The sequence below is a fragment of the Leucoraja erinacea genome, chromosome 22, assembly GCF_028641065.1.
Source record: "Leucoraja erinacea ecotype New England chromosome 22, Leri_hhj_1, whole genome shotgun sequence".
In the NCBI taxonomy this organism is placed as follows: domain Eukaryota; kingdom Metazoa; phylum Chordata; class Chondrichthyes; order Rajiformes; family Rajidae; genus Leucoraja; species Leucoraja erinaceus.
Window position 1 is genome coordinate 9,559,876 of NC_073398.1, and position 27,185 is coordinate 9,587,060.

The 27,185-nt window shown below is 41.0% G+C and overlaps 1 protein-coding gene across 8 annotated transcripts in view; it reads left to right on the forward strand.

The window, feature by feature from the left end:
* Positions 1-27,185, forward strand: part of eps8a (epidermal growth factor receptor pathway substrate 8a) — a 145,968-nt gene that overhangs the window by 105,011 nt on the left and 13,772 nt on the right. For 7 of the 8 annotated variants that reach the window (XM_055652914.1, XM_055652918.1, XM_055652917.1 and 4 more), the window contains 12 exons: positions 2,256-2,320; positions 2,726-2,887; positions 7,710-7,859; positions 9,455-9,537; positions 10,951-11,090; positions 12,551-12,624; positions 15,874-16,000; positions 17,090-17,178; positions 17,563-17,637; positions 19,079-19,227; positions 21,881-22,064; positions 23,246-23,379. In XM_055652914.1, coding sequence (XP_055508889.1) covers positions 2,256-2,320; positions 2,726-2,887; positions 7,710-7,859; positions 9,455-9,537; positions 10,951-11,090; positions 12,551-12,624; positions 15,874-16,000; positions 17,090-17,178; positions 17,563-17,637; positions 19,079-19,227; positions 21,881-22,064; positions 23,246-23,379 — 1,432 coding nt within the window. The remainder of the gene's footprint in view (positions 1-2,255; positions 2,321-2,725; positions 2,888-7,709; positions 7,860-9,454; positions 9,538-10,950; positions 11,091-12,550; positions 12,625-15,873; positions 16,001-17,089; positions 17,179-17,562; positions 17,638-19,078; positions 19,228-21,880; positions 22,065-23,245; positions 23,380-27,185) is intronic. The other variant, XM_055652920.1, reaches the window with a different exon arrangement.

The window sequence follows — 27,185 nt, forward strand, 5'->3', positions numbered from 1 at the left end:
GCCACCCCAAGAACAAGACGTAACTTGCACACCATCAGCTTCTGCCCCTACGGGGAGCGTGTTCCTCTGGAGTTGGAGCTGGGCTGGGCTAGAGTTGCTGCTGGCTGTGAGTCTCCGGGATCTCGGTGCTTGCAGTCGGTGTCCCGTTGGTCCTGACGTCTCCGGCCATCCCCCTGGGCAGGAGCTGAGACTGTGAACTGTACCGCCCTTACCCCCTCCCTCTGCAACTGCAAACAAACCCACTCTCCTGCTCACCTGCAAGGGCGGTGCAGTTCCCAGTCTCAGCTCCTGTACCGAGGGGTGGCCGAAGACATCCCAGCCCGAGCTGCGCCCCCTCATCTGCAACCCCAAGAACAAGACGTACCTTGCACAACATCAGCTTCTGTCCCTACGGGAAGCGTGTTCCTCTGGAGTTGGAACGGGGCTGGTCTGCTGCTGGCTGTGGGTCTCTGGGATCTCCGTGCTTGCAGTGGGCCTGGGGGTCGGTGTCCCGCTGGTCCTGACGTCTCCGGTGACTAGCACTGACTTGTTGGCATCGCCGACGTGAAGACAGTGCAAAGCCCCCACGCCGGTGAAATGGGCGGGGAACTGGAGAGGGGAGGGAAGGGGTCACACACATGGCCGGGAAGCAGAGGGGTGTAGGTGGGGTGAAACTGAAGGGAGCGACAATCTGCTGCTGCCTGCCCGTTAAAACGTTCCCACGCAAGACTCACGATACACTGTGTATCGTGAGTCTACCGTGGGAAGTTTTTAACTCAGCGGGCAGGCAGCAGCAGATTGTCAATTATTAACCCTCCCACGCAATATACCCTCACCTCTTTTATGAATGGGGATTTAGTTCCCCTTTCTTCGAGGACCGACCGGAGGTTCCGCTGTCACCTCTGCAGGCCGCCCTCGGTGAACGTCTTCAAGGACCTTTCTTCAAGGACTGAAAAAATGTCCGCTATTCGGAGCTTTTCGTTATTTGGGTCTTCGGATAAAAGGTTGTGCACCTGTATCTCCATGTACACTAAATTAAAATCTCAAAACACTGCAGATGCCGAAAGTTAGCAGTAAACAAGAAATGCTGTAAACACTCAGTTGTACAGGCAGCATCTGTGGAATGGGCAAACAAGCGCCCCTAGTTGGAATCGAACCCGGGTCTCTTGCGCTGTAAGGCAGCAACCTTACTACTGTGTCACCGTGCATGGTTAAATAGCAAAGCTTTGTTTCTCCAGTGTCTCTTCTGTTATGCGTAGTTTTCTATGGGAATTTGTATGACACGGTATCTGTTGTCAGCACCTTTTTCTACGTGCTACACCATCTCTGAAAATGCCCGGATATTACCCTCCATTCTTCCCTCTTCTGTCTTCGAGAGCCCGCGGTGATGACACCTGCAAGCATGAAGATGCATGTTTATGGCAGCCATTATACGTCTTGTACATCCACTACTTGGATCTTATCATATAGTATCTTATCATTATCTTATCATGTAGCCACTCTTCTAATGACAAGAAGCAAAGTATACGTGTGTGTCCTTCCTCATTTCCTTGCAAACAGAAATCTTTAACAAATTATTTGCTGGTTTAAGATGCAGAAACCATCAATCTTTTATTTTGCATTTAAACTATTGATTTGATCCAAAACTGGTTTGACACTCGTGCATGGAAATACTTGACTATTTGCTGGATTTCATGACGCAACTTGTAATAAAAGCAGAGCTAACCTAGACCTGTCCTGCCCGTGTCCAGTACTGGTAATTGATTTCATGGAATTGTTCATTTTTAGGAAAAATTACAACGTATGAAATTGGATCTGCTGGAATTGCAAAACAGGCACATTACATCAGTTGCATATTGCACACTGCACCAGATGTCCATCTTTATTGGCTGATAGAACTAAATATATGATGTCTATTCTAATTTTATCCATATTGTTTCACTATCCAATTTCTATTCCCTCCCACAGCCCAAACTATTTAATTTTGATAAATTGCATGCATTAGAACCTGGTATGAATTGTTCAAGATCTGCATGCATTAAAGCCTTGACTCCACTGCTCAGAGATTGTTAGTGAAGTCTTAAATTGCTTTGGATATTCATTTAAAATTTATCTTTAATAGGAATTCTTTAAAAAGTAAGCCTTTAAATGTTGCTTTAGTAGCTGATTGCTTAAACTTTGTTGAAGGGGAGTTAATATGAAGCGAAGAATTTGATTTAAATGACGTGAGAACCTGATGAATGGAATAAAGTTATTGTTTTTTTTTAATTCTACAGAACAAAGAAAAAACTATGCAAAATCAACTGTTGCAATGTCAGAGACTTCACAGTATCGTGTTGAGGTAAGTAGATTTTTTAAGTTCTGTCAGATTTCCTGCAGCTTTGCTTGATTGGTGTTACATTTTTAGTGTGTGATCCTTAATTAAAATAGACTTCAGTTATATTTGCACATGCGTCTGATACTATTTAATGAGTTTGTGCTGTGATGTTTATGATATAATGTAAATAAGACTTGGAGTACAAAAACATAAATATCGATTTCTTCATGGAAAGCGTAATGCCATTGATTATTGGTATATCAAAACTAACTCCTTTCCAAACAAGTTTTATATTTAGTGCCAGAAGAACAATTGGAGGATTCAAATGTAATACATCTCTGTGAAATAAGATGCTAGAATATACTTTTCAGACTGAAATTGTGAATTATTTTCTACAGTTTAAAATAGTAATTTCTGTATTGAAAATAGCATTTGGCAACATTTATTGTGGATCGGAAGGATGCTATGATAACAGTAGACGATGGCATAAGGAAACTAAAACTGCTTGATGCGAAAGGCAAGGTCTGGACCCAAGACATGTTACTTCAGGTCGATGAAAAATCCGTCAGCCTGATTGATCTTGAGAGCAAAGTAAGTCTAATTTTTTTTACAATGATTTGAGAATCAGTTTACACATTATTTACTTTGATGCACCAAAGTAGCATTCTCTTACTTGAGTGAGGCTGCCATGATGTGAAAGAGACAGATAATTTGTAAATCTGTTGTTATGCCTAAAATCTATTCAATTCAAATGTGTCTTTGATATGTTTGATCTGTTTGATGCCACAAACCAGGGATCACAATGTGATTCATGAGAAGGATTTGGTCCATTTGTTAATCAAAGTAGTTAATTTGCTGAAATAATAATATAATAATAAATGTCATTTAAATTTTAATGTATTATAGATAGATTTTGTATTACAATTTTACACATTTTTGATATTAATGCATTTTGTGGCTTAATTCTTAATGTAAAATTGATATTAAATACATTTGTTAATCAAAGTAGTTAATTTGCTGAAATAATAATAAATGTAATTTAAATTTTCATAGATTATGGATACATTTTGTATTGCAATTTTACACATTTTTTGTATTAATGCATTTTGTGGCTTAATTCTCAATTGGGTGAAATTGATATCAATTACATGTAAAATTGTATTACAAAATCTATCTAAGCACATTATCATTTAAATTGCATTTATTATTATTTCAGCAAATTGCGATGCAAATTTCCTTTAATTTTATACTTTATTATATTTCAAATGTATGCATGTATTCTTTCAATTCCAATTATCATTACAGGAAATGTTATTTTATTAAACCCTTATAAAAATATATACTATGTATATCACGTGTAGGACATATCTGTATTGTTCATAATGCAGTGCATATCACCATCTATAGGACACTTGAGTGTCTGCACTTAATTATTTTAAAGCATTTAATTTTACAAACCTAAATTTAATTCAAGGAGGCATAAATTGAGTTGTCATGGGTTTGTGACAAAAGGTTCATGGTTATTTAAAATACATTTTAATTGGCCGCAAAATATAGATTAAGGATTTAAAAGTGAGACATTCTCAGAAGACTGGTTGTGTAGGAATACATTTTGCACTTGTCCGTCAGTGACAGAGAATGTCTGGTTAACTATTCCGAGCAGTATTCTGTCTTTCCACAATGGCCACTGGCTATTTAACATCTTGGTAGCATAAACAATGCTTTGGCATTACATTGTGAAATGAGACTGGTGCTCTTTTATTCCCATGCTCCCGCGATATAAATAGTGGAATTGACTTTGCTGCGAGATGCTGAAGTTTCTGTGCTAAACTGTTGGGATTTCTCCGCTTTAGTGCCACCAAGTCCATGATTTGTTGCACAAAACGAGGCAGTTCTAAATGTTCTGGCCAGTATTTTCCCAACATCATTCTGACATTGGACTCCTCATAATGTCCAGTGGCGGAGTGAATCTCCCCAGTGCAAGTCCACCACCAATTTTCCAGCAACTGGTGATCTGGTTATTTTAATCCAGATAAATTGTCGAGAGTGCACTTGAAATCTCCCTAACCCCCTGGAAGTCTCCCCGAAAATGTGGCGCCTAGGTCGGTTAAGGCTGCCAATCTCGGCCTCATTGGGATGTCCGTGCCGATTGGCGGATCGAATTTGTCCTTTACGACTGGGATTCTGAACGTATGGGTATTTGTATTGAATGACGTTGTATGTACTTTGTTTGCCTGGAGTCGCACTTCACAATTGAATGAGCATTACTGTTGGTTTTATCAAACTGCAGAGAATGAACTTTACACATTCTCTACATTCTCTGCATGTATTGGTCCTGGGTGATTAGACAGCAGTGAAAAATAATCGAGTCACATGAAGTTGCAGATGTTGGAATTTTGAGCAAAACACAAAGTGCAAAGTGCGAAGTGCAAACCAAAACCCTTCTCCTCTCCTCACCCGGCCCTCGTTGTGTCCCGGGGGCGCCTCCTGTAGCCGGCCTTGAAGGTGCAAGAGCCATTACCCCAGTTCACCCTCCTACCGGCCCTTGCTCCTCGCGTCCGACGTCTCCAGCTCCCTCCCAGTGACGCCGACCGGCTCGGTTGTCTTGGAACAAAAGGTCAAGACATTTCATTTGCCCTGCAAAGTTCATTTTTTTTGAAGTGATGGATTTGATTAGCAGCTATGAAATGACTGAAGATGAGAGTGTATGAGAGAAGCTGGGTTTAATGGGCACGAGAGCCATGGCTTGCCAGAAGTCATTGAGGTCATTGAGTTCCTCAATACAGGAGCTACCCAGGGGCTAATAGCAACTAATGTCACAGATCAACTTAAAACTGAGTGCTATTGTCGAAGCTTGCACCTTATTCGTGAGATTTCAGGTAAATTGTTGAACTTATAAATCTGTAGACGGACATTTTCTAATGAGTATTGTTCACAACAATGTTAAACGCGCGTCTTTTGATTTATAGCCAGAGCCAAAATCTGTATTAAGTATACTGAACCTCAAAGGGATTGGAATCCATGTTGCAGTTCAATTTGCTGGAGTGCAATGCTGAAGGCTCCCCGAACCGTTGTTTCTCTCATTCATATTAAATGTGAGGTGCAGCGGGACAAGCCACTGCCTCGTAGCACCAGAGACCTGGGTTCCATCCTGACATTGAGCATTGTCAGTGTGGAGTTTGCACGTTCTCCCTGTGACTGCATGGGTTTCCCCCGGGTGCTCCGGTTTCCTCCCACATCCCAAGGAAGTGCAGGTTTGTAGGTAATTGACCTCTGTAAATTGACACTAGTGTGTATGGAGTGGATTAGATAGTGGCATAGCATAGAACTAGTGTGAACAGGTGATCAATGGTTGGCATTGACTCGATGGGGAGGGCCAAAGGGCCTGTTTCCATGCTGTACCTCAAAACAAATTGGGGAGGAAAAGCTTGCCCTTGAGATACCTTTCACCACTTCAGTACAAATAAATAAAGCTAATGCTTTATTTTTGAAAGGTTACCTGTGTAATGCTTGTACGGGGACTTACGTAGTCACAAGCTTCCACAAGGAACATGGTGATTATCATTAAACAGTTTGTTCCAATGGTTTTGATTAACAGATGAATGTTTGTCAGGATATCTGAGAGAACGCTTCTGACCTTCTAATGGTGTAATGGAATCTTTCACCCTCCCACCGAGAGAGCAGACAGTTTAGCAGTCGCTTATTAATGCAGTGCAATGTCAGTCGAGACCTTTGCACCCAAGTCTCGAGAAGGGGACTGGAAACCATTGAATTTGGTCTGTTATGCTGTGTTAATAATTGGTGAATGCGCGACTGCACTCTGCAATCTGACTTTTCCAAACAGCTATGACTTTGAACTAGATTCTTGTATGAAAGGGTAGCAACAAAAGAACAGTGAAACACTTTTTACAAAATACATTAATTATCCTGGAAACACTTTTAAGGAGCCCAAGAGTCTGCAGTTAAAAAAAGATGCATTCTTGAAGAAATATTAATGACTTATAAAGTACTGTACAATGGACGTTGCCTATCAAATGACAAAATACTGAATAGGTAGCAGTGGGGTGGTGACATGTTTGCATGTGTTATTTTAAAGGTTAATTACAGATGGGCACTGTGCATCTAAAGATAAAAAGACTCACTTAATAATGCACAAAGGATTTTATTCTGCATGTTTGTTGGGATGAAATAAGGAATGGAAAGGATTTCAGAAATGGATTGGAGAAAGCAAAGGTTGCGATAAAATTGTATTGATGTTGAATGGGGCCTTTTCTACATTGGGGATGCTACTATTTGTTGTGTAAATTAAGTGATTGATACAACATGGACACAGGCTCTTCGACCCACCAAGTCCACGCCACCCATTGATTACCCGTTCACGCTAGTTCTATGTTATCCCACTTCCTGCATACTAGGGGCAATTTACAGAGGGCCAAATCACCTACAAATACGCTCATCTTTGGTATGTGGGAGGAAACCGGAGGGAACCCACACGGTCGTGGGGAGAACGTGCAAACTTCACACAGACAGCACCCGAGATCAGATTGAGCCTGTGCCTCTGGTGCTGTGATTTAGCGGCTCCACAGATTTGCAATGGGTTGGTAAATATCTTTTGGTTGTGTAAAGATTTTAAATTAGCCCTGGGCACGGAAAATAACAAGAGTAAGGTTTGACATGCATCTGGAGATGAGCCAGAATATGTGGGTGGGGGTAGTCAGAGAAGTCTTAAACAATCAGTACAAAATCTTTTTCCCAGGATGGAAATCTCAAACACTAAAAGGATACGGCTGTAAGGTGAGTGAGACAAAGATTAAAGGATTTAAACTATATCCTTTTAAAGGATTAAAAAAAATGTGCGGAGGTCAGTGAGTGACTGGATAGCACCACCGCGGATGGTAGTTGAAGCAGATACCTTAGCAGCATTTTAAAAAACTTTTGGATAGGTATATGGATACATAAGTAGTGGAGGGATATAAGTTATGTGCAGGTAGATAAGTGATGGTCTTGCCATCATGTTCAGCACTGACATTGTGGGCAGAAGGGCCTTTACTTGTGCTATTCCGTGTTCTCCATAAAATGTACAGAGCAAATGGCCACAACCTTTGTTGAATTAAAGCTGCTTAGGAAACACTGAGTCTCTGCAGACCCTTGTGTAGAAAACTCTATCCTGGTTGCTGCATGATTAGGAACATGTTGGATTTATATGGGCATGGTAAAGAAGAAGAGATAATGCCTGAGATTAGGTAGATAAGCAAAGAGGTTTGATGGAAATCTGCAATGCTTGCATTTGAAAAGGGAACATTTGGGCTTTACTATCTGGGGCGTGGACCTGGTGATAATTCAGAAATAAATGTTAAAGTTTGCTTCATGGTTTCAGGGGAGAACAAAAATGTTCCTTGCATTTTCTTTACAGAATGAGTTGGAGCACTTTCCCTTTAACACAATCCAGCATTTTCAATCTGTGATGAATGCCTGTAACTATGACTCCATCCTGGCACTCGTTTGCAAGGAACCTGGCCAAGGCAAACCAGATATTCACCTTTTCCAATGCGATGAAGTTAAGGTTGGTCAGTCTTTTATTTGCAACTGCATTTGTTTGATTCTTTATTTGTGTTACTAGTCTGCGTTGGACATGAAAATAGTAAGATGCATTTAATGCTTCCACATCTACTGCAGGTAAGAGGGTTTGGAACGTCGTTATGTTTTGCATTTACAGGGACTAGAACATAAATTGCTTTTGGGTTTTCGTACAACTTTTTTCACCTCTGTTTATAAATGATCTACTTCAATGAACAATTTCCTCACTAGTGCTGACCATCACTTACCCAGGATGTAGGTAGGTATTTCTTTGAAGACCTCTGCCAAAAGTGCTCTAAAATAGAGGAGGAAAAAGGGGAGAGTGACCCAGGTGCACTTTAATTTTGGTTGTGATGGCATTTGGGCGAATTGCCTGGAATAAAAAGGTCTTCCTAACCTATTAGTCAAAGAAGTCTCCGTGAGTTGTAATGTGCTTAACCCCTTTATAATGGGAGCTATGGTTTGGAGTATTTGCTTCATCCGGTAGCTATTAACAATAGCAATTAACTTTTTCTTTGGTTTACTTTTACAAATTATGAGCAATGTCTTTTTGTAATGCAAGCATCGAAAGAAAGTATTGTCTGAACAAGAGCAATCCATAATCATGAATCCCAAGATATTTCATGTTTAACAAATATAAATTGCTTAAAATTGACATACCTGTAGATGCTGAAACCTTTTGGGTTTAGTTAGTATCCCGTTTTGCTGTCTTTCAAATGTTTTAGTCATAATTACTGGGTCACTTGCTTTTAGTGGTGTTAAATTGTTTCATTGTTTTTTCCTCTGAAGCTGCATATCACGATGTAGTCAACTGAACATTTATAAAGTGCCTTTTCTTCCAGAAAGGACAAATTCTGGCATTGTTTAGTATAATGACACAGTAGTTTAATTTAGAGATGCAGCGCAGAAACAGGCCACTCGGCCTATCGAGTCTGCGCCGACCAGTGATCCCTGCACACTAACACTATCCTACTCACAATTTACAATTTTTACCAAGCCAATTCGCCTACAAACCTGTATGTCTTTGAAGTGTAGGAGGAAACCGGAGATCCCGGAGAAAACCCACGCAAGTCTCGGGGTGAATCCGTTCAGGCAGCACCCGTAGTTAGGATGGAACCCAGGTCTCTGGCGCTGTAAGGCAGCAACTCTACCACTGCGTCACCGTGGCTATGCTCTTTAACATATATTGTTTAACGTGTAGTATTTGGAAGATCCCACCCTGTTCCCAACATGTTAGTCAGTACTTATTTTTAATGGAACTTGGATAACTTCCAAGATTATTTTTAACAGTGTATCAGAAAAAGGATTAAATGTCTCAATTGTTAGTTCAGGGATTGCTTTCTTCTACCTGAAAGGAAAACATAACTATAATGCTATCTTGCAGTAAAATTTAAACCGTCCACTAAAAGGCATTGGGTTTATTTGAAAAATAGCACAAACTGAATACTGCACTGGAGTTGGCAGCCGTTGAATGGATACTCTTGTTCAACAAAGGAGTCCCACACGGTTAGTGAAAAGTGCAATTAGAGGTTTGAGGTGTCACCGATGCTGTGATGTTGTGACCAAATGCTCTTTTTTCAGGCTGAAATGATCCACGCAGATATCGACAGTGCAATCAGTGACAGTAAAGGCAGCAAACAGAAGAAGAGGCCCAGTACTCTGAGGTACAAAGACACACAAATGTTTATCATTTGCACTATTCTTGGTCATCTCTTTGGATTTCAATTTAACAGTAAGCTACACATAAACAAGGAACTGCACATGCTGTTTTACGGGAAAAGGTGCAAAGAGCTGGAGTAACTCTTGCACCGCGGGTCTGGCAGCATCTCTGGTGAACATGGGTAGGTGATGTTTTTGGTCAAGAACTTTCTCTGACTCATTTTTTAATGAATCTGAAGAGTCCCGACCCGAAACGTCACCTATCCATGTTCTCCAGAGACGCTGCCTGACCTGCTGAGTTACTCCAGTACTTTGTGTCTTTTTTTAAAGTAAGCTGTTTCTTCTCTGAACACATTTGTGATGCTAAAAGCGTGGACATTAAATACTGGAGAATGTTGACGTACACCTGTTTGGACAGAAAATCATGACGCACACTATACTAGAATCTTGATCAGTTCACACCATTTCTTCCTCTTTGCAAATGGGTGCCTATACAATCAATCTGCTGTTGGCTTGCTGAGTCCAAACATCTGGAACAGCAAGATTTAAATAAGATTTTTAACTTAATCCTACTCTAATCATCGGAAGAATGGTCCCTACCCAAAAATTCATATATCAATACCCTCTATAGATGCTGCCTGACACGGCGAGTTCCTCCAGCACATTCATTAGTTATTGGAGCGGAATTATGGCCCATCAGGTCTACTTTGTCTTTCAATCATGACCAATCTATCTTTCCATCTCAATCCCATTCTCCTGCCTTCTTCCCATAACCCCTGATATCCTTACTAATCTAGAATCTGTCAATCTGCGCCTTAAAAATATCCATTGACTTGGCCTGCTGTCTGTGGCAATTAATTCCACAGATTCACCACCCTCTGATTAAAGACGTTTCTCCTCATTTCGTTAATAAAAGTACATCCTTTTATTCTAAGGCTATGGTCTCTAGTCCTAGACTAGACCAGCAAACATCCTTGTGTTTTGCTCAAGAATAAGTTGTTTGATCTGTATTGTATTTCTTAATTTGAACTTGATTTTAAAACTAGGATGGGAGCTTTGGTTTGGTATATTTGCTTAACCTTGTGCTGTGTTGCTATTAACAACACTGATATTATTGTGAAGTATAATGTACTGAATATAGAGTCATACAGTGTGGAAACAGGTCTTTTGGCCCAACTTGCCCACACCGGCCAACATATCCCAGATACATAGTCCCACTTGTCTGCATTTGGCCCATATCCCTATAAACCTGTCCTATCCATGTACCTGTCTAACTGTTTCTTAAATGTCAGGATAGTCCCTGCCTCAGCTACCTCCTCGGGCAGCTCGTTCCTTACACCCGCCACCCTATGCGTGAAAAGGTTACCCTTGTTTTCTGAGTCAGGAGCATTAACTCTTCTTACTATTTATCGTTACAGAATGATTACAAATGCCGATAATTCCTGCATCCCCCCACCTCCAAGAGCGCCTGCCCCAGTTCCACCAGGCACGATCACACAGGTGGATGTTCGGAGCCGAGTAGCAGCTTGGTCAGCTTGGGCCTCACCTGCTGAACAAGGTGATTGGGCTTTCTCACACACACTGACACCTCCTGGGCAGCTGTGTTTTGTACAATGGGGGTTTCCATGGCTACTTTGGCACTATGCCAGATTACGGAATCCAAAAAGGCAGTTACGAAAATGCTGCGAATATGAAAAAGAAATTGAAACAAAGGTGAAACGATTTGAACTGTAACTATTGTGTCACAACTGCGAGAGAAAATGTAATAATGTTCAGCACCAAGAATGGAATGTGATTAATTTAGCTGCAGCTATTCCATCATTTGTAAAACCACCTCTAGTCACAAACCATTGGCCGTGGCCACTCTTGCTCTGAGTGATTCATATCATTGCTTGTGTAATTAAGTTATTAACAAGCTCTCCATCCAGCTACTCAGGAAGCATGCCAACATGCATTTAAGCCCGAATGAAATTAAGGTTTGGATTAATAAATGGCAAGTAAAAATTGTAATGACACAAATACCAAACACTAAATATATGAAAGTCTCGCATGTTCTCACCTTTGCTGAATGATGAAGGGAAATTACAGTGTTTCGCAACCGGGAGATCAGGTAGGTCCAGACAGACTGAGCGAAGGTGTTCAGCAAAACGATCGTCCAGTCTGCGTTTGGTCTCGCCGGTGCCAAACATTTAATTCCCCTTCCCATTCCACACTGACCTTTCTATCCTGGGCCTCCTCCATTGTCAGAGTGAGGCTAAATGCAAATTGGTGGAACAGCTCTTCATATTTTGCTTGGGCAGCTTACAACCCAACGGTATGACTATTGATTTCTCTACCTTCAAGTACTCCTTGCATCTCCATCCCTCCCCCGCCAAAGTCATACTAGCTTCAAAGTTGTCTTGTTGAGTCTCATTGGCTGGAACTCGTTTTCACATAGTCCACAGCTAACAATGGCCTGTTTCATTTCTCATCGTTACTTTTTTGCATAACTTTCATTCATTTGTTCTATATCTCTCTATATCACCGTCTATACCTCTCGTTTCCCTTTCCCCTGACTCTCAGTCTCGACCCGAAACATCACCTACTTCCTTTTCTCCAGAGATGCTATCTGACCCGCTGAGTTACTCCAGCTTTTTGTGTCTATCTTTGGTTTAAACCGGCATCTGCAGTTCTTTCCTACACATCTATGATTATTGTGTTTACAGGCCTGTTTCATTATAGTTGTCAGTACATTTGGCAATTAATCACTCTTGACTCTCTTGACTCTCGGCTCAAGCTAGCCTCTTGGTAGGACAACCCTCTCCCAGGATTTGACTGTCTCCATGTTGCTATATCTTTTTTTTAACTGAACAGGAAAGAGGTTGCGTATTCCGTGGAGAGTGACATCCCTCTAGAGAAAACATATCAATTTTACATTGAATTACAATAAGACTATCTCATATTGAAATGTCAGTTTTCCGTAGATAGTGTAGAATTATGTATGTAAGTCCTTCTATTAAAATGCAATGTTCTCAACAGATGAAAAACAGAAGGTGGTTCATGAACCAGAAGAATCCCCAGATATGGCAGCCGTTAGAATTGATAGAGATGTGGTATGAACGCTTACTACAAATTAAATAATCTCATTTATTTTCAACTGTTTAATGTTTGAGCAAATATACTGTGGAAGCATTTAAATTATTTTAATATTGTGCAAGTAAATTGATTTAACTTTGTATAGAGGAATATAGTTGATGTGATCAGCCATGGGATTTCCTAATGCAATCCCCCACCCCTATCATCCTGCTAGTTTCACTGTTCGCATCCATATATCCCTTTGTTATCCCCTCTTCCACAGCCGACAATAGACCATTGTGGGCTCCACTTTTCCTTGGTCATCGGAGCTGGCTCTGATTTGTTCTGAACGTTTTCATACCTCCAGGTTCCCTCTCCCCTAACTCTCAGGCTGAAGAAGGGCTCTGACCCGAAACGTCACCTATTCCATTTCTCCAGTGATGCTGCCTGACTCGCTGAGTTACTCCAGCGTTTTGTGCCTATCCTTAATGCAGTGCTTGTATAAAGTTGATGTACTTAAATGATCATTCTGAAGAAGGGTCACGACCTGAAATGTAGTCTATCCATGTGGTCCAGGGATGTTGCCTCACCCCCAAGTTACTCCAGCATTCTGTGACTGTTCTTCCAGTTAAATGAGTAGTCCTTAAGTATTCCTAATTTACTATTGCAAATTTCAAAAATCAAGAATAACCTAAGCACAGGTTATATTTTGTAATTACATTATACAACATAATCTGTTGATTTTATGTTGAAAAGATCTCTTATGATCTCAGAAGTGAAATAGATCATGGCCTGGTTCACACTTGGACAAGAGGCACTGTGCTTGGGTTTATTAGAGTTTACACACAGAGGATCTGGGTATCACCTGCTCCGTCTGCATTAGGGAATTACTAATGACACATGGCAGGTTGCTGCATGCAAGTTTTTTTTCTCAATAGTTGCAATGATCTCAGGACTCAGTATGACATTTTATTTATGAAGCTTAAGAGTTCAAGAAGTAGCAAGAATATCTACTGTTACCTGCTTGTCAGGAAAAACAACTTCCATGTGGGAACGTCCTGAAAATAGAATAGTCTGTTTAAAAGTGACGCAGCTGGTAGAGCTGCTACCTCACAGCGCCAGAGATCCGGGTTCAATCCTGACTACGGGTGCTATCGCCGGGCAGTTTGCACATTCTCCGGATGACCACATGTGTTTCCTCTGGGTGCTCTGGTTTCCTCCCACATCACAAAGACATGCGGGTTTGTAGGTTAGTTGGCCTCTGTAAATTGCCCCCTAATGTGTTGAGAGTGGATGCGAAAGTGAGATAAAATAAAACTAGTGTGAACTGGTGATTGATGGTCGGCGTGGACTTGGTGGGTCGAAGGGCCTGTTTCCACGCTGTGGCTCTAAAATGAAAACTAAAACTAAATTTATCCAGATTGATCATCCATCTTTCTTGACACCATCTGCAAATTGATGTAACACAAATATATCCATCTTCCTTTTCCTATGTTCTGTTAGTGACCCAATTGATAGTAAATAATAGGGTTTAATTTTTAGTGACAAGGTATTAACAGCCAGACCTAGATCTTTCAGTAACATAACACTTATTGTCCTCTTGGTAGTTGATATTGTTGACACACAAAAGCCTGCTTGTTTTACCACTCTACTCGTTTTACTGTATATAAGCAAATATTCTGCATGTTTTGTTTTAAACTGGAAGGTCTGTACAGCCATGCAGAAGTTGCTGAGCTGCAACGAGCACTCTAATGTTACATCAACATTTTATCATGCCTTCCCACAAATGATAATGCATACCTTTTACTCTAGAGAAATTGCTGAGCATTTCACTTTTGGCCCACTTTATTTCAATTCTGCAGTAAATTTTGTTTCCCATCTTTAATTTATATGCCAGTTGGTTTGGTTTATTGGGTTTTAGTTTTGACGCCCTGTTGACAACTGACTCTTCACGCAGTTTAGTGAGAACTGCAGCACAGTGGCACAGCGGTAGGATTGCTACCTTCCAGCACCAGTGGCCTGGGTTCGATCTTGACTATGTGTGCTGTCTGTAAGGAGTTTGTACGTTTTCCTCAGGTGCTCCAGTTTCCTCCCACACTCTAAAGACGTACAGGTTTGTAGGCTAATTGGCTTGGTAATATTGTAAATTGTCTCCAGTGTGTGTAGGATGGTGTTAGTGTGCGGGGATCGCTGGTCAGCACACACTCGGTGAGCCAAACGGCCTGTTTCCGCACTGTTTCTCAAAAATAAAATAAACTAAACTGAAGCCACCGAATGCATTCATTCATTCTGAATTTTCTGACAAGTTACAACTTGCCCCTTGCCCATCTCTTACCAAGTTTTACATATCTTGTTGGACTACTTCCTTTCTACCTAATTTAAATTGAAGCCAGATTTTTAATTGATCAGTATCTCTTCTTGCAGAAGGGCATGTGGCAGTGTGCCATCCTATCCAGTTGCAAGCTGCATTGTTATGTTATTTACATTGTACCAAATGTTGCAATACTGTTTGCAGACTTTTTTTTTTAATGGGATTGATCACTTGCCCATTGATTTGTTTGCCTCTCATTTATTGTAGTGCACTTCATACCAAGCTGAGAATGAAATGACCACAGGGCAGACGTTTTGTAAAGTTTGGTGGAGTGAATGTAATCTCTTATTACAGCTACAGAAATTGGGCTCAATATTTATGATAAAATGTATACAAATTACACAATGTAATTATGGTAATAGAGAGAAACACACAGACACAATTCCTTGGCCCACCCAGTCCACACAGACCCCCAAGCACCGATTTACTCTAATCCTGCACATATACCATTTTATTCTCCCCACATTCCCATCCACTCTCTCCACATACTAGGGATGACATATCGTGACCAATTCACCTATCATACAAATTTCTTTGGGGGGGGGGCTGGAAGACCCAGGGGAAACCCACATGATCACAGGCAGCATGTGCAAACTCCACATAAACAGTTCCCAAAGTCAGAATTGAACTCTGGCATTGTGAGGTGATGGCTAGACAAGTCTGTGCCTCGCACATAAGTAGATCCATCATGATTTGTTGTTTGTATGTGGACCCGTTATGGTTTAGCATAAGCTTATTGAAGCAAGATTTCTTTCCATCAATTTTTTTCAAGGAAGAGTTGCATTATTTTTTTAATGTTAGCATGTAAGATAAAGCTTCATATAACTATTTCTCAATGTAAGGCAGATATAGAGATATGCTTGCAGGATGACAAAATGCTTTTTCTGTAACTGTGTATTTAACTTTTCCGTGCCAGCAAATTTTGAACCATGTTTTAGATGATGTGGAAGCATTTGTTATTAAACTTCAAAAGGCTGCTGAAGCATTTTCTCAACTTTCACAAAGGAAAAAATCAAAGAAAAGTAAAAAGAAAGGACCGGGAGGTGAGTAGCGTTTGAGACCTTTATAATGTTTAAAAAATTGTGATTTTTGTGCTGCAAAATGATATTGAGGGGATGTAGCCATGTGAAAGTATAAGTGTTTTTGAATAATGTACCTGTAAATTTAACCAAATGGGAAAGTTGGCCCGAGTCTAGTGCATTGCTTAAAGAAGCAATGAACTGCAGATGCTGGAATCTTGAGCCAAACACAAAGTGGAGCAGCTCCTGAACCAAGTAAACCTCAGGCTGCTGCAGGACTTCCTCTGTCGCCCTTGACTGGCTCGGCCCGCCAAGCAACATCCCTCTCCTCACCTGACCGCCTTTGTGGCCTGGGGTACCTCCTGCAGGTGTCGTTGAAGCCGCTGGGGGCATGCTCCCCATGTCCGTCGTCGCCAGCGGCTTCCTCCACCTCAACTCTCCTGTCTTCCGGGCCGAGCTCAGCAGCTTCCAAGCTTCCCCCCTGCAGGCTGTGGCCCGGCATGCCTTTCTTTGCATCAATGAGCCAGGTCTGCTGGGTCTTTCCTTCGCGACATCCCGCCAGGTCCTTCTTCATTTGGCTCGTTGATGTAGTCTACATGGATTTGAACAAGGTCTCGTATGGAAGGCTGGACCAAATTTAGGGCAAGCTGGCACATCCGATTCCAGCAATGTTCCTGCAACACATTGTTTCTTGCTCCAGATTCCAATGTCTGCAGTCTCTTGTTGTGTCTTCAATTCAATGGGATGTTAAATGGGGTGGAGAGCTTGTTATGAGTAGGCTGGCTGACTCAATGACTATTACTTTGATATATTCTATACACTGTATGCTAGGTTGATCCCATTAATATCACTTAAATAAATCTTTTTTTTTTTAAACTAAGATTTTGACAACAATATCATGTAGTTTGGTATTGGTAAGGGACATGTATATGGAAATTAAACAGATTCAAAAGTCATTTGTTAAAAATACAAAAATAGATGTAACTGTTCCAAAGTTAATGAATTTGTGTAACATTAGATTGTTGTCCAATGTTATAACCATGTACATAAATAGCAGCAGGCTTTCATGAGCGACAATTTTGTCCACTATATCTTCCTCCTCTCGCTGTTTAGAGGGTGTTCTAACACTCCGTGCAAAACCACCACCACAAGATGAATTCTTCGACTGTTTTCAGAAATTCAAGCATGCATTTAACCTACTGGTAAGTTACCCTGTTTAAGAGTGTTAGCTGAATTAGATTGTTTTGAAATTTAAAACATGAAATGTCTTGCAGATTATAAATATTTCTTGTACAGTTGCTATCTTTTACTTGTCTTATAATACAAATCCTCAACTACAAATTGTCATATCCACGCCATGAAGTAACATTTAACCTAATGCGACAATTATGGAACTCCATTTGACTGAAATAGTAAGGCATAATCTTCCACCTTCACCTGTCATAGCATAAATACTGTGTTTAATCAGGTTGCATGGGAAATATAAACAGCCTTTTATTTTCCTGAAACTTAAGTTTGATCATATGATTGACCATATCTGTAGTTCTTGTTCAATACTTGCACTCATTGTTTCTCATTCAATTTAGGCCAAATTAAAATCCCACATCCAGAATCCGAGTGCAGTTGACCTGATCCATTTCTTGTTTACGCCGTTGAATATGGTGAGTTAATAGTTTTTGAATAAACAACCATCAAATTGCAGTCTGCATTCTGACTGATAACATATGGAGTTTACTAATCCTCTGTCGTTCAAGACGATGATTTGGCTGAATTATGAGGGAGGCAGGCGTTGTGCATAGAATACCACAGCTCATTTGACCCAGTATGTCTTTATTCCACACCGCTATATCCTTCAATTTTATTTTCCATTCAGCATTTTTCTAATTCCCATTTAAAAACCCTCATTAATTCTGTGCCTTCCAACCTCTTTTCGGCAGCCCAGATTACTTTGTTTAAAACATTTTCCTTGTCTCCCTTAGTTCTTTTGACAGTCACATTATACATGCTCTACCTATGGTTATTAATCACATCCACCAGAAATAACTTACATTATTATGGGATTAGATAAGGCAAGCTCTTTAAAATATCAGCCGTCCACCCTGAAAAGGTGAACGGTTCTAATTTCCGTGTTAACTGTAGAGACAAAGAACTGCCGAATCTGGTTTATACCAAAGATAAGTGGGTCAGGTAGAATCTTTGGAAAACATAGATGGGTGATGTTTCGGGTCAGGACTCTTCTTTAGGTCAAAAAACCCCAACCAAGAGCAGCCAGTATGTTCACAATTTCTCTGTTTTTGTGAAACTCTAATGTGGTGGCATTTACAAGAAAGATTCAGCAGTTCTGCGTTGAATTGCCCATAAAGTTCTATACCACATATTTCTAATAATCGTTTGATGGTTTTGGAGTGTTTACTTGAGTAGATGGTGGTTGAGTCGGTGGAGAAGTGTGAGTGGTTTTCCTGTCTTACTTTGTTTAGTGAGATCAACTGGAACTCTTATTTCATTCCCCCAAATCAAAGATGTAGGTTCAGTGGCTACAGTAAAGGGCCTGTCCCACTTTCACGACTTAATTCTTTCATCCCAACCATTTTTTTAAACTCGTGGACATTTTTTATCGGGCTGGAAAAAACGTCCTGATTTACCTGATGCCACGAGTACTTATGGCTAGCATAACGAGCCGCTACGATATATCTACGAACTCTCACAACCTCCTACGGACTCGTTACGGACATTCTGCGAGTTTGAATCGGGGGGGGAAAACTCGGGAGAATTCGTGAATTACCTCGTGAAAGTGGGACAGGCCCTTAAATCACCTACTTTAAGTACGCAGCTAAAGAATCAAAGGAGTTGGTGGGCATTCAAGAGCGAATAAGTTACGGGCCTGCAGAGAAATGAGAGGAGGTATAGTGAAGATAAAATTACGATGTCGTGTAAATGAAGCCCAAGTGGGACAGGCACTTTACTTGCAGCAAGGAGCCAGTATTGTTTCATTGAGCTAAGTAACCTCCTATATTGAAATAAAGAATGAATCAAAGGTGCTAGGGATGTTGTTATACATAGAGCTTATTTCTACAATTAATCTTTAATTGTTTCATTTTTCAGGTCATACAAACCAGTGGAGGGCCTGAGATGGGTGGTTCAATTCTCTCCCCTCTCCTAACAAAGGATGCAATAGATTTTTTAAATACATGTGTCACAGCTGAAGAAAAAGCAGTTTGGTTTTCTTTAGGAGAAACATGGACCAAGCCCAGGCAAGTTGATGGCAGCACTCATTTATTTATCTCTTAGAAATGTTGTGATATAAAGTTATGGATTTCACCTGATTTCATTGAGCACAGTTGCTTGGCAACAAAATGATTGCCTTTCATCCCCGGCATCTTCTCTCATTCTTTGAATTTCCAGATAATTTGAGGAGAATTTCTGGCATCTTTGCAACAGGAAATGGATACTTTGTCAATAGTGTTAAATGTCACGTGTACCAACAATGGCACAATTAAATTCTTACTTGCAGCAGCACAACAGGCTTGTAAACCCCAAACATATAGATAATATATAATAAACAAAAATTAAATAAAATAATAACCACAATTCTGGTGCAAAATCCCCAAAGTCATTGGTGCAACCAAAGACAGAACGCTGAAGTTCCTAGCTGAGATCTTGTCCACTGTCAGAGTGAGGTCACACGTAAATTGGAGGAACTGCACCTCATATTTTGTTTGGGCAGCTTACAACCCAGCTGTATGAATATTAATTTCTCTAATTTCAAGTAACCATTGCTTTCCCTCTCTCTTTCTCTCTCTCTCTCTTTCTCTCTCTCTCCCTCTCTCTCTATATAGAAGTTGGCGAAGGTGAAGCCCATTCTAGAGCGGCAGCATTTTGAGACAGTAATCCATGCCTTTATTACATCTAGGCTGGATTACTGTAACGCGCTCTATTTTGGTGTTGCTCGTTCTTCACTGGCTCGTCTCCAGTTGGTTCAGAATGCTGCTGCTCGCCTTTTAACAGGGACTCGAAAGAGGGAGCACATATCGCCAATTCTGGCCTCCCTACACTGGCTCCCGGTGCACTTTCGGGTTCATTTTAAGATACTGTTATTTGTTTTAAAATCTCTGAATGGGCTCGCCCCGCCTTACCTCTCTGAGCTGCTCCACCCATACGCTCCTGCCCGGTCCCTCAGGTCAGCTGGTCAGCTGCTCCTGGAGGTACTGAGGTCTAGTCGGAGGCTCAGAGGGGATAGAGCCTTCTCTGTTGCTGCTCCGGCACTCTGGAACACCCTGCCGTTGCACATCAGACAGGCCCCCTCACTGTCCATCTTCAAATCCAGTGTTAAAACGCATTTGTACTCCCTGGCTTTTGACCATGCCTGAGGCTTTGCTTCTGTTTGTGGTGTTTTTGATGTTTCTTTATTTTACATGTCTTTTCCTACTATTTCTTTTGATTGTTATTTTTGGTGTGTATTAACTTTTTTGTCAATGATTAGTGATGTACATCACTTTGTTGCAGCTATGTTTGTTTTTAAAGTGCTCTATGAATAAAATTATTATTATTATTATATATATATATATATATATATATATATATATATATATATATATATATATATATATCCCTACCCCATCTTATGCATCCTGGTAGTTTTATTGTTCGTATCCCTTCATGATCACCTCCTGGATCATTGTGGACTCCACCTTTTCTGAGTCATCAGTGCCAAGTCTGATTTGTTTTGGTATCGTTTCATACCTCTAGTTTCCCTTTCCCCTGACTCTCAGACTGAAGAAGGCTCTCGACCCAAAACTTCACCATTTCCTTTTCTCCAGAAATGCTGCCTGACCCGCTGAGTTACTCCAGCATTTTGTGTCTAACTTTAGTGTTGTGTAGTGTTCAAGAGCCTGACGGAAGAAGCTATTCCTGATCCTGGTGGTCACTTCTGTACCTTCCTCCTGATGGTTGTAGTGAGATAAGAGGTGGTGTTGCTCCTTGATGTCTTAATTTCCTTCTTTCAAAAGACATTGCACTGTTACTCTGTAATATGTTCCACATTCATTGTAAAGACACTAAAAATGATAAACGTCACTCATTTGTAACAAGATATTTAATTCTACACCAGGTTTTTAGTCTTTTGAAGGAAACTGTATTTGTGCCTGTCATTATTAATCCAATAATTAATCTGAGTTACTAAAATTGGTATGAATGCTCTCTGAATAATTTTGGAGTGCTTGTTTGGTAAGAATTCAAGGTTGTTACTTCATGACATAGGCACCTTTATTATTTCAAATGTTGTCAATACTATAATTGAAACTGATTAACTGATTAACCTTCAATTCAAATGAACAAATCGCCCTACGATAATGTAGCAATGACCCATGCCCTTTTGTGGATGAGAAAACAAATTTGTTATATAATCTATTGAAAGGTTCTAGTTTAGTTTATTGTCACGTGTATCAAGGTACAGCGAAAAGCTTTTGGTGTGTGCTATTCAGTCAAAGAAAAAACGACATGAATACAATCAAGCCGTCCACAGTGATTTAAATGAGTGGCACAGTTGTAATAGACGAGAACAGATCCACTTCAGAGACCTGCATGCAAAAGGTGCTCTGGCTCCATCTTGGATGTCTTTGTGGGTTCAATTGTTAATAATAAACTTCAAAGCTTTTGATATAACTAGTCTGATCATTTCAGATCCTTGCATTAAAGTATGGATATGCTGACCATTTATATTTTTAGATGAATTTTAAGCCTATCAAAATGCAGCTATTACTTTCCGCAAAGGTTATACATGACTGTAGATGTTCTGCACTGACCAATCTTCATTGCTGTACTATAGACAAGGTCTCAGTTTTGTGCTTTTAATCTGGAAGGATTCATTCATTTTCACTGACATTTCGCTGTTTTTGTTGGTTGTAGATCCGAGTGGCCTAAAGATCAGTTCATCCCTCCTTACGTGCCTCACTTCAGAAACGGGTGGGAGCCTCCCTTACTGTCATTTCTGGGCACACCCTGTGAACAGGAGCTGAATCACCTGGCTGAATCGGTGGCCAATGCAGAGCATCAGCGGAAGCAAGAAGAGCAGAGGCGGCTGAGTGAAGAGGTACCTACTACACAAGCCAAGTTTGTGCTCACCTGTCAGTGTGGTCATTTCACCAAGCCAGCAGTTTACCACAGCTGGACACGCAACATACGGAGTTTACCATGACTATTCAATACTATGGAAATCACATGGCCTTTTGAACGCTAAGTGAAATATAAAGGAAATAATGGTTGAGAAGTTTAAACATGACAGGATAATTCCGTGCCTAGGACATATATCCACCTATCACTTGCCGGTTTTTGTCGTGCCCCACCTCCTCTCTTCCAGCTTCCTCCCCCCCCCCCCCCCCCCTATACAATCAATTTGAAGAAAGATCCCGACCCAAAACATCGCCTGTCCATGGTCTTCAAAGATGCTGAATTACCCAAGTGCTTTGTCTCTTTTTGGTAAACCAGCATCTGCAGTTCCTTGTAGCTTTATTGAAATATTAAATGTGCAGTTTACATTATGAGAGCAGGCGTCCATTAGTTGTGGAAACAGTTAAATGATTTTAGTGAATCTTCAGATCAATCAAAGTTGTGATATCACCACAGGAAGAGCTTTTTTTTCCCTTTGTTATTAGGCTTCTGAATGTTCCTTCCATTAGTTAGGGTTCTGTTCGATTCACCACTACCCCATCGCGGACATTGGACTTTGTCTGTGGAACTGATGCTCTACAATCGTGTATGAAGGAACTGCAGATGCTTTAAACCAAAGATAGACACAAAATGCTGGAGTAACTCAGCGCGACAGGCAGCATCTCTGGAGAGAAGGAATTCCTTCTGCCTGTCCCGCTGAGTATCTCCAGCATTTTGTGTCGATCTTTCATGCGCTACAATGCTGAGAACTATATTCTGCACTCTATATTTTCCCCTTTGCTCAACCTATTGTACTTGACTTGATTGTGTCTGTGTATGGTATATCTGATTTGTTTGAATTGCATGCAATGCAAAGCTTGGTCCATATGCCAATTATAAACCTGAACCACAACCGTCCATTGCAAATACTTTTAAGACAATTAACCACTTCAGAAGATTATTTAATGTGAAGGTTTAGATTAGATTAGATTAGATTTGTTTATTGTCATTCAGACCTTTCGGTCTGAACGAAATTCTGTTTCCCTGCAGTCATACATATAATTAAGTGGTATTGGAATCATTTAAATATCTGATCTGTGGGTTTCTTTGTTTTTTGTTTTCCAGCAAGCCATATCCCAGGAACATCTTTCAAGTGACGGGTATGCATACAGCAATTCGAATTACAAGAGGCGATCTTTGCTGCAACAAGGAACAGCTAACGCAGGCTTTAAGAAAACTAGTAGCCGACATGTAGCTAGGTAACGGTTGGAGGATACGTGTTGTGCTGTGGACAGTTGTCTTGACTTTGTTTAAAAGAAGTCTTTATGCATCTTCTCCTTTTCCATCATGATCACTTTCCTACGAATTCTTTGAACTATTGCATTGAAATCTTATACTTGCTCCTGTGCTATTTTGATCGAGAGTGCAAAGTTGCATTCGATATTTCTCGGTGATGGTGTGATCAGTTATATTGGTGTGCAAAATTTGTTTTAAAAAGCATGAACACTATTACAGCACTACTGCCGTAGAACTGCTGCGAGGCAGCTCTGTGGCGCTGTGGTAGAGTTGCTGACTCACAGCGCCAGAGACCCAGGTTCGATCCTGATTATGGGTGCTGCTAGTACGGAATGTATACGTTCCCCCTTGTGATCGCGTGGGTTTTGTCCAGGTGCTCCGATTTCCTTCCACATTCCAAAGGCATGCAGGTTGTTATAGAGTGATGAAGTGTGGAAACAGGCCCTTCGGCCAAACTTGCCCACACCGGCCAATGTGTCCCAGCTACACTAGCCCAAACTGCCTACGTTTGGTCCAAACCTTGCCTTTCCATGCATCTTAAATGTTGGGATAGTCCTGCCTCAACTACCTCCTCTGGCAGCTTGTTCCATACACCAACCAACCTTTATGTAAAAGAGTTAGTTCTCAGATTCCTATTTCTCATTTACCTTAAACCCATGTCCTCTGGTCCTCGATTCACCAACTCTGGACAAGGGACTCTATGCATCTACCGTATCTATTCCTCTCATGAATTTATACACCTCAATAAGATCACCCCTCATTCTTCTGTGCTCCAAGGAATAGAGTCCCAGTCTACTCAACCTCTCCCTGTAGCACAGACCCTCTAGCCCAGGCAACATCCATGTAAATCTCCTCTGTCCTTTCCAGCTTGACAACATCTTTCCTATAACATGGAACCAAGAACCAAACACAATTCTTTAAGTGTGGCCTCACCGACGGCTTATACAACTGCAACATGCCCTCCCAACATCTGTACTCAATACTCTGACTGACGAAGGCCAATGTGCCAAACGCCTTTTTGACTAACATATCTCCCTGCGACTCCACCTTCAAGGAACGATGCATCTGCATTCCTAGATCCCTCTGCTCTACAACACTCCCCAGAGGCCTACCATTCACTATGTAGGTCCTGCCCATGTTAGGCTTCTGAAAATGCAACTCCTCACATTTCTCTGTATTAAACATAGCATTCGAACCATTCCTCAGCCCACCTGGCCAACCAACCAAGATGCTCCTCACAACCATCTTCACTATCTGTAAAACCACCCACTTTTGTATCATCTGCAAACTTGCTAATCTTGCTGTATATGTTCTCATCCAGAGTTCTTGCCGTCTATGTCCCTCGTGTGTAGGATAGAACAAATGTACGGGTGATCGTTGGTCAGAGTGGACTTGGTGGGCCAAAGGGCCTGTTTCCATGCAGTACCTTTAAACTAAATTAGATATAATATATTAACACCACTAACTTTTTACTGTTCTATTTTTTACTGTTCTATTTTTCTGATATCCTGAACAGTTGATATTCACGTAATCTTGTCATAACCTCAAAAACAAGTTCTGCTTTAGATATGCAGGTATTTTTTTCACAACCTAAATTAGATGCTTTAAGGCATGAAAAGCATTAATATTACAAATTGAAGCAAGATGTTTACTCTGTTCTGATCGTGAATGTATAGTATGAATGCAACTTAATATGTGAGCAAGAAGGAAATCTCACTCTGCTTCACATCGCTATCACGTAACAACTTAAAATATTTGGTGAGTATACATAATATTGCAGAATTTCTATAAGACAAAAGAAAAAGACTGCAAAAAAAAGGGACATTGTTGCAAAAATGCACAAAATAGAAAAATACACTAGATGTTGGAGTAACTCAGTGGGGCAGGCAGCAGATCTGGAGACATGGACCTATCTATGTTCTCCGGAGATGCTGCCTGACCTGTTGAGTTATTCCAGCACTTTGTCTTTACTTGTTTACCAACTTCTACAGTTCTTTGTGTCTGCACAAATAGAAAACAATTCCATGGTGGTTCAAGAGATAATCACTGCTGTTCCATGGCTGAGGTAGGTTTAGGGTTGTGCAGGTCGGTACAAGAACCTGCAAGGCGGTGCAGCGGTAGAGTTTCTACCTTACAGCTCCAGAGACCCGGGTTTGATCCTGGCTATGGCCTCTGTACGGAGTTTGTACGTTCTCCCTGTGACTTGCGTGGGGTTTCTCCCACACTCCAAAGACATACAGGTTTGTAGGTTAATTGACTTGGTATAATTGTAAATTGTCCCTAGTGTGTGTAGGATGGTGTAAGTGTGCGGGGATCGCTGGTCTGCACGGACTCAGTGGGCCAAAGGACCTGTTTCCGCACCGTATCTCTCAATTAAACTAAAGCTGATGGTTGTAGGAAAGTAGCCTTTCCTGAACCTGGAGGTGTGGGACTTCAGGCTTATGTACCTCCTGCCCGACAGTAGCAGCGAGAAGAAGGCATGACTCGGATGGTGGGGATCCCTGATGGTAGATGTTGCCATCTTGAGGCAACATCTAAGTCGTTTAGATGGTGGGGAGGGCTGTGCCAATGATGGATTGGGCTGAGATCACCGCATAAGCCACCAGTTGGTGAGGTATACCCTGTGGCAGAGATTGTAATTCTCATACTGGCCTCATCAGTCACATTTGTAACCTGAGTGGGGAGGTATTCATCTTTGATACCAAGAGACGGCCCAGGAGGTTGTTGCTGATGGTAAAAGAAAAAGCCAAAGCGCTCAATAGTTGGTGATGTGTAGATTGATGGACTGGCCATTGATAAGAGCTATCACAGGACAGTGCTGTTTTGATGGGAAATGGAAGAGATTTGGGTTGGCCATGAAATTTATTGATACAGCATAATTGTTAAAATGGTCGACCATTTGTGCAAAGATGAATCAAAGATGAAATGTTATATTTAAGGTAAGCTTTTTCATCAGATATTTCAGTAATTCTACTTTTGCCTAATCTATTGCTTTTTGTTGTTGACGTGGACCATTATAAAAAGGAACATTTTCTCAGCAAAATTAATAACACCAAGATTTTATAGACTTGTTCAAGAAAGCCAATTTGAAATTTAATGATGGACGCAGAATGCTGGAGTAACTCGGCATCTCTGGAGGAAAAAGATGGGCAACGTTTTGGGTCGGGACCCTTCTTCTTCAGATTGAAAGTAGGGGATGGGGGAAGACGGGGGTGAAGAAATGGAGGTGAGAAAAGACCAGGAGCAATATGGGCAGGCACCAAATGACCTCATGGTCGGCCCATTGTTGGCTAGGAAATCTCAAGAGGGGTGCAACGTGGTGAACTGTGGAGCTGGTTACACAACTAGGGTGGAGGAAGTGGACAAGAGGGGAGGGGAGTGATAGTAGAAGTTACTTTAAATTAGAGATTTCATGTTCATACCGCTGGGTTGTAAGCCAGTTTAATGAATTTACACACCCCTCAGAATAAAACATTTAAGATAAATGAATTGATGAGGTTAAGTAGCAATGTCTTGTTTCTCTGAAGTTCCCAGTTGAATTACCATACAAGCGCACGGTGAATTTGGGGCATGTAATTATCTTACTAACTGCTCGGCATGTGGTTGCGATTTCTATTTGACATGGAGCTTTTGTTGCCAGTGTCAGAACTAGCAACAATTATATATATTTTCCCATCCTCCGGGTCCCGATTTTAAAATTACAGCTTCCTTTTATTTCTCTTGCACTTTTCTCTTTCACATGTTTTATTTTCTGCTTTTCTGTAACGCT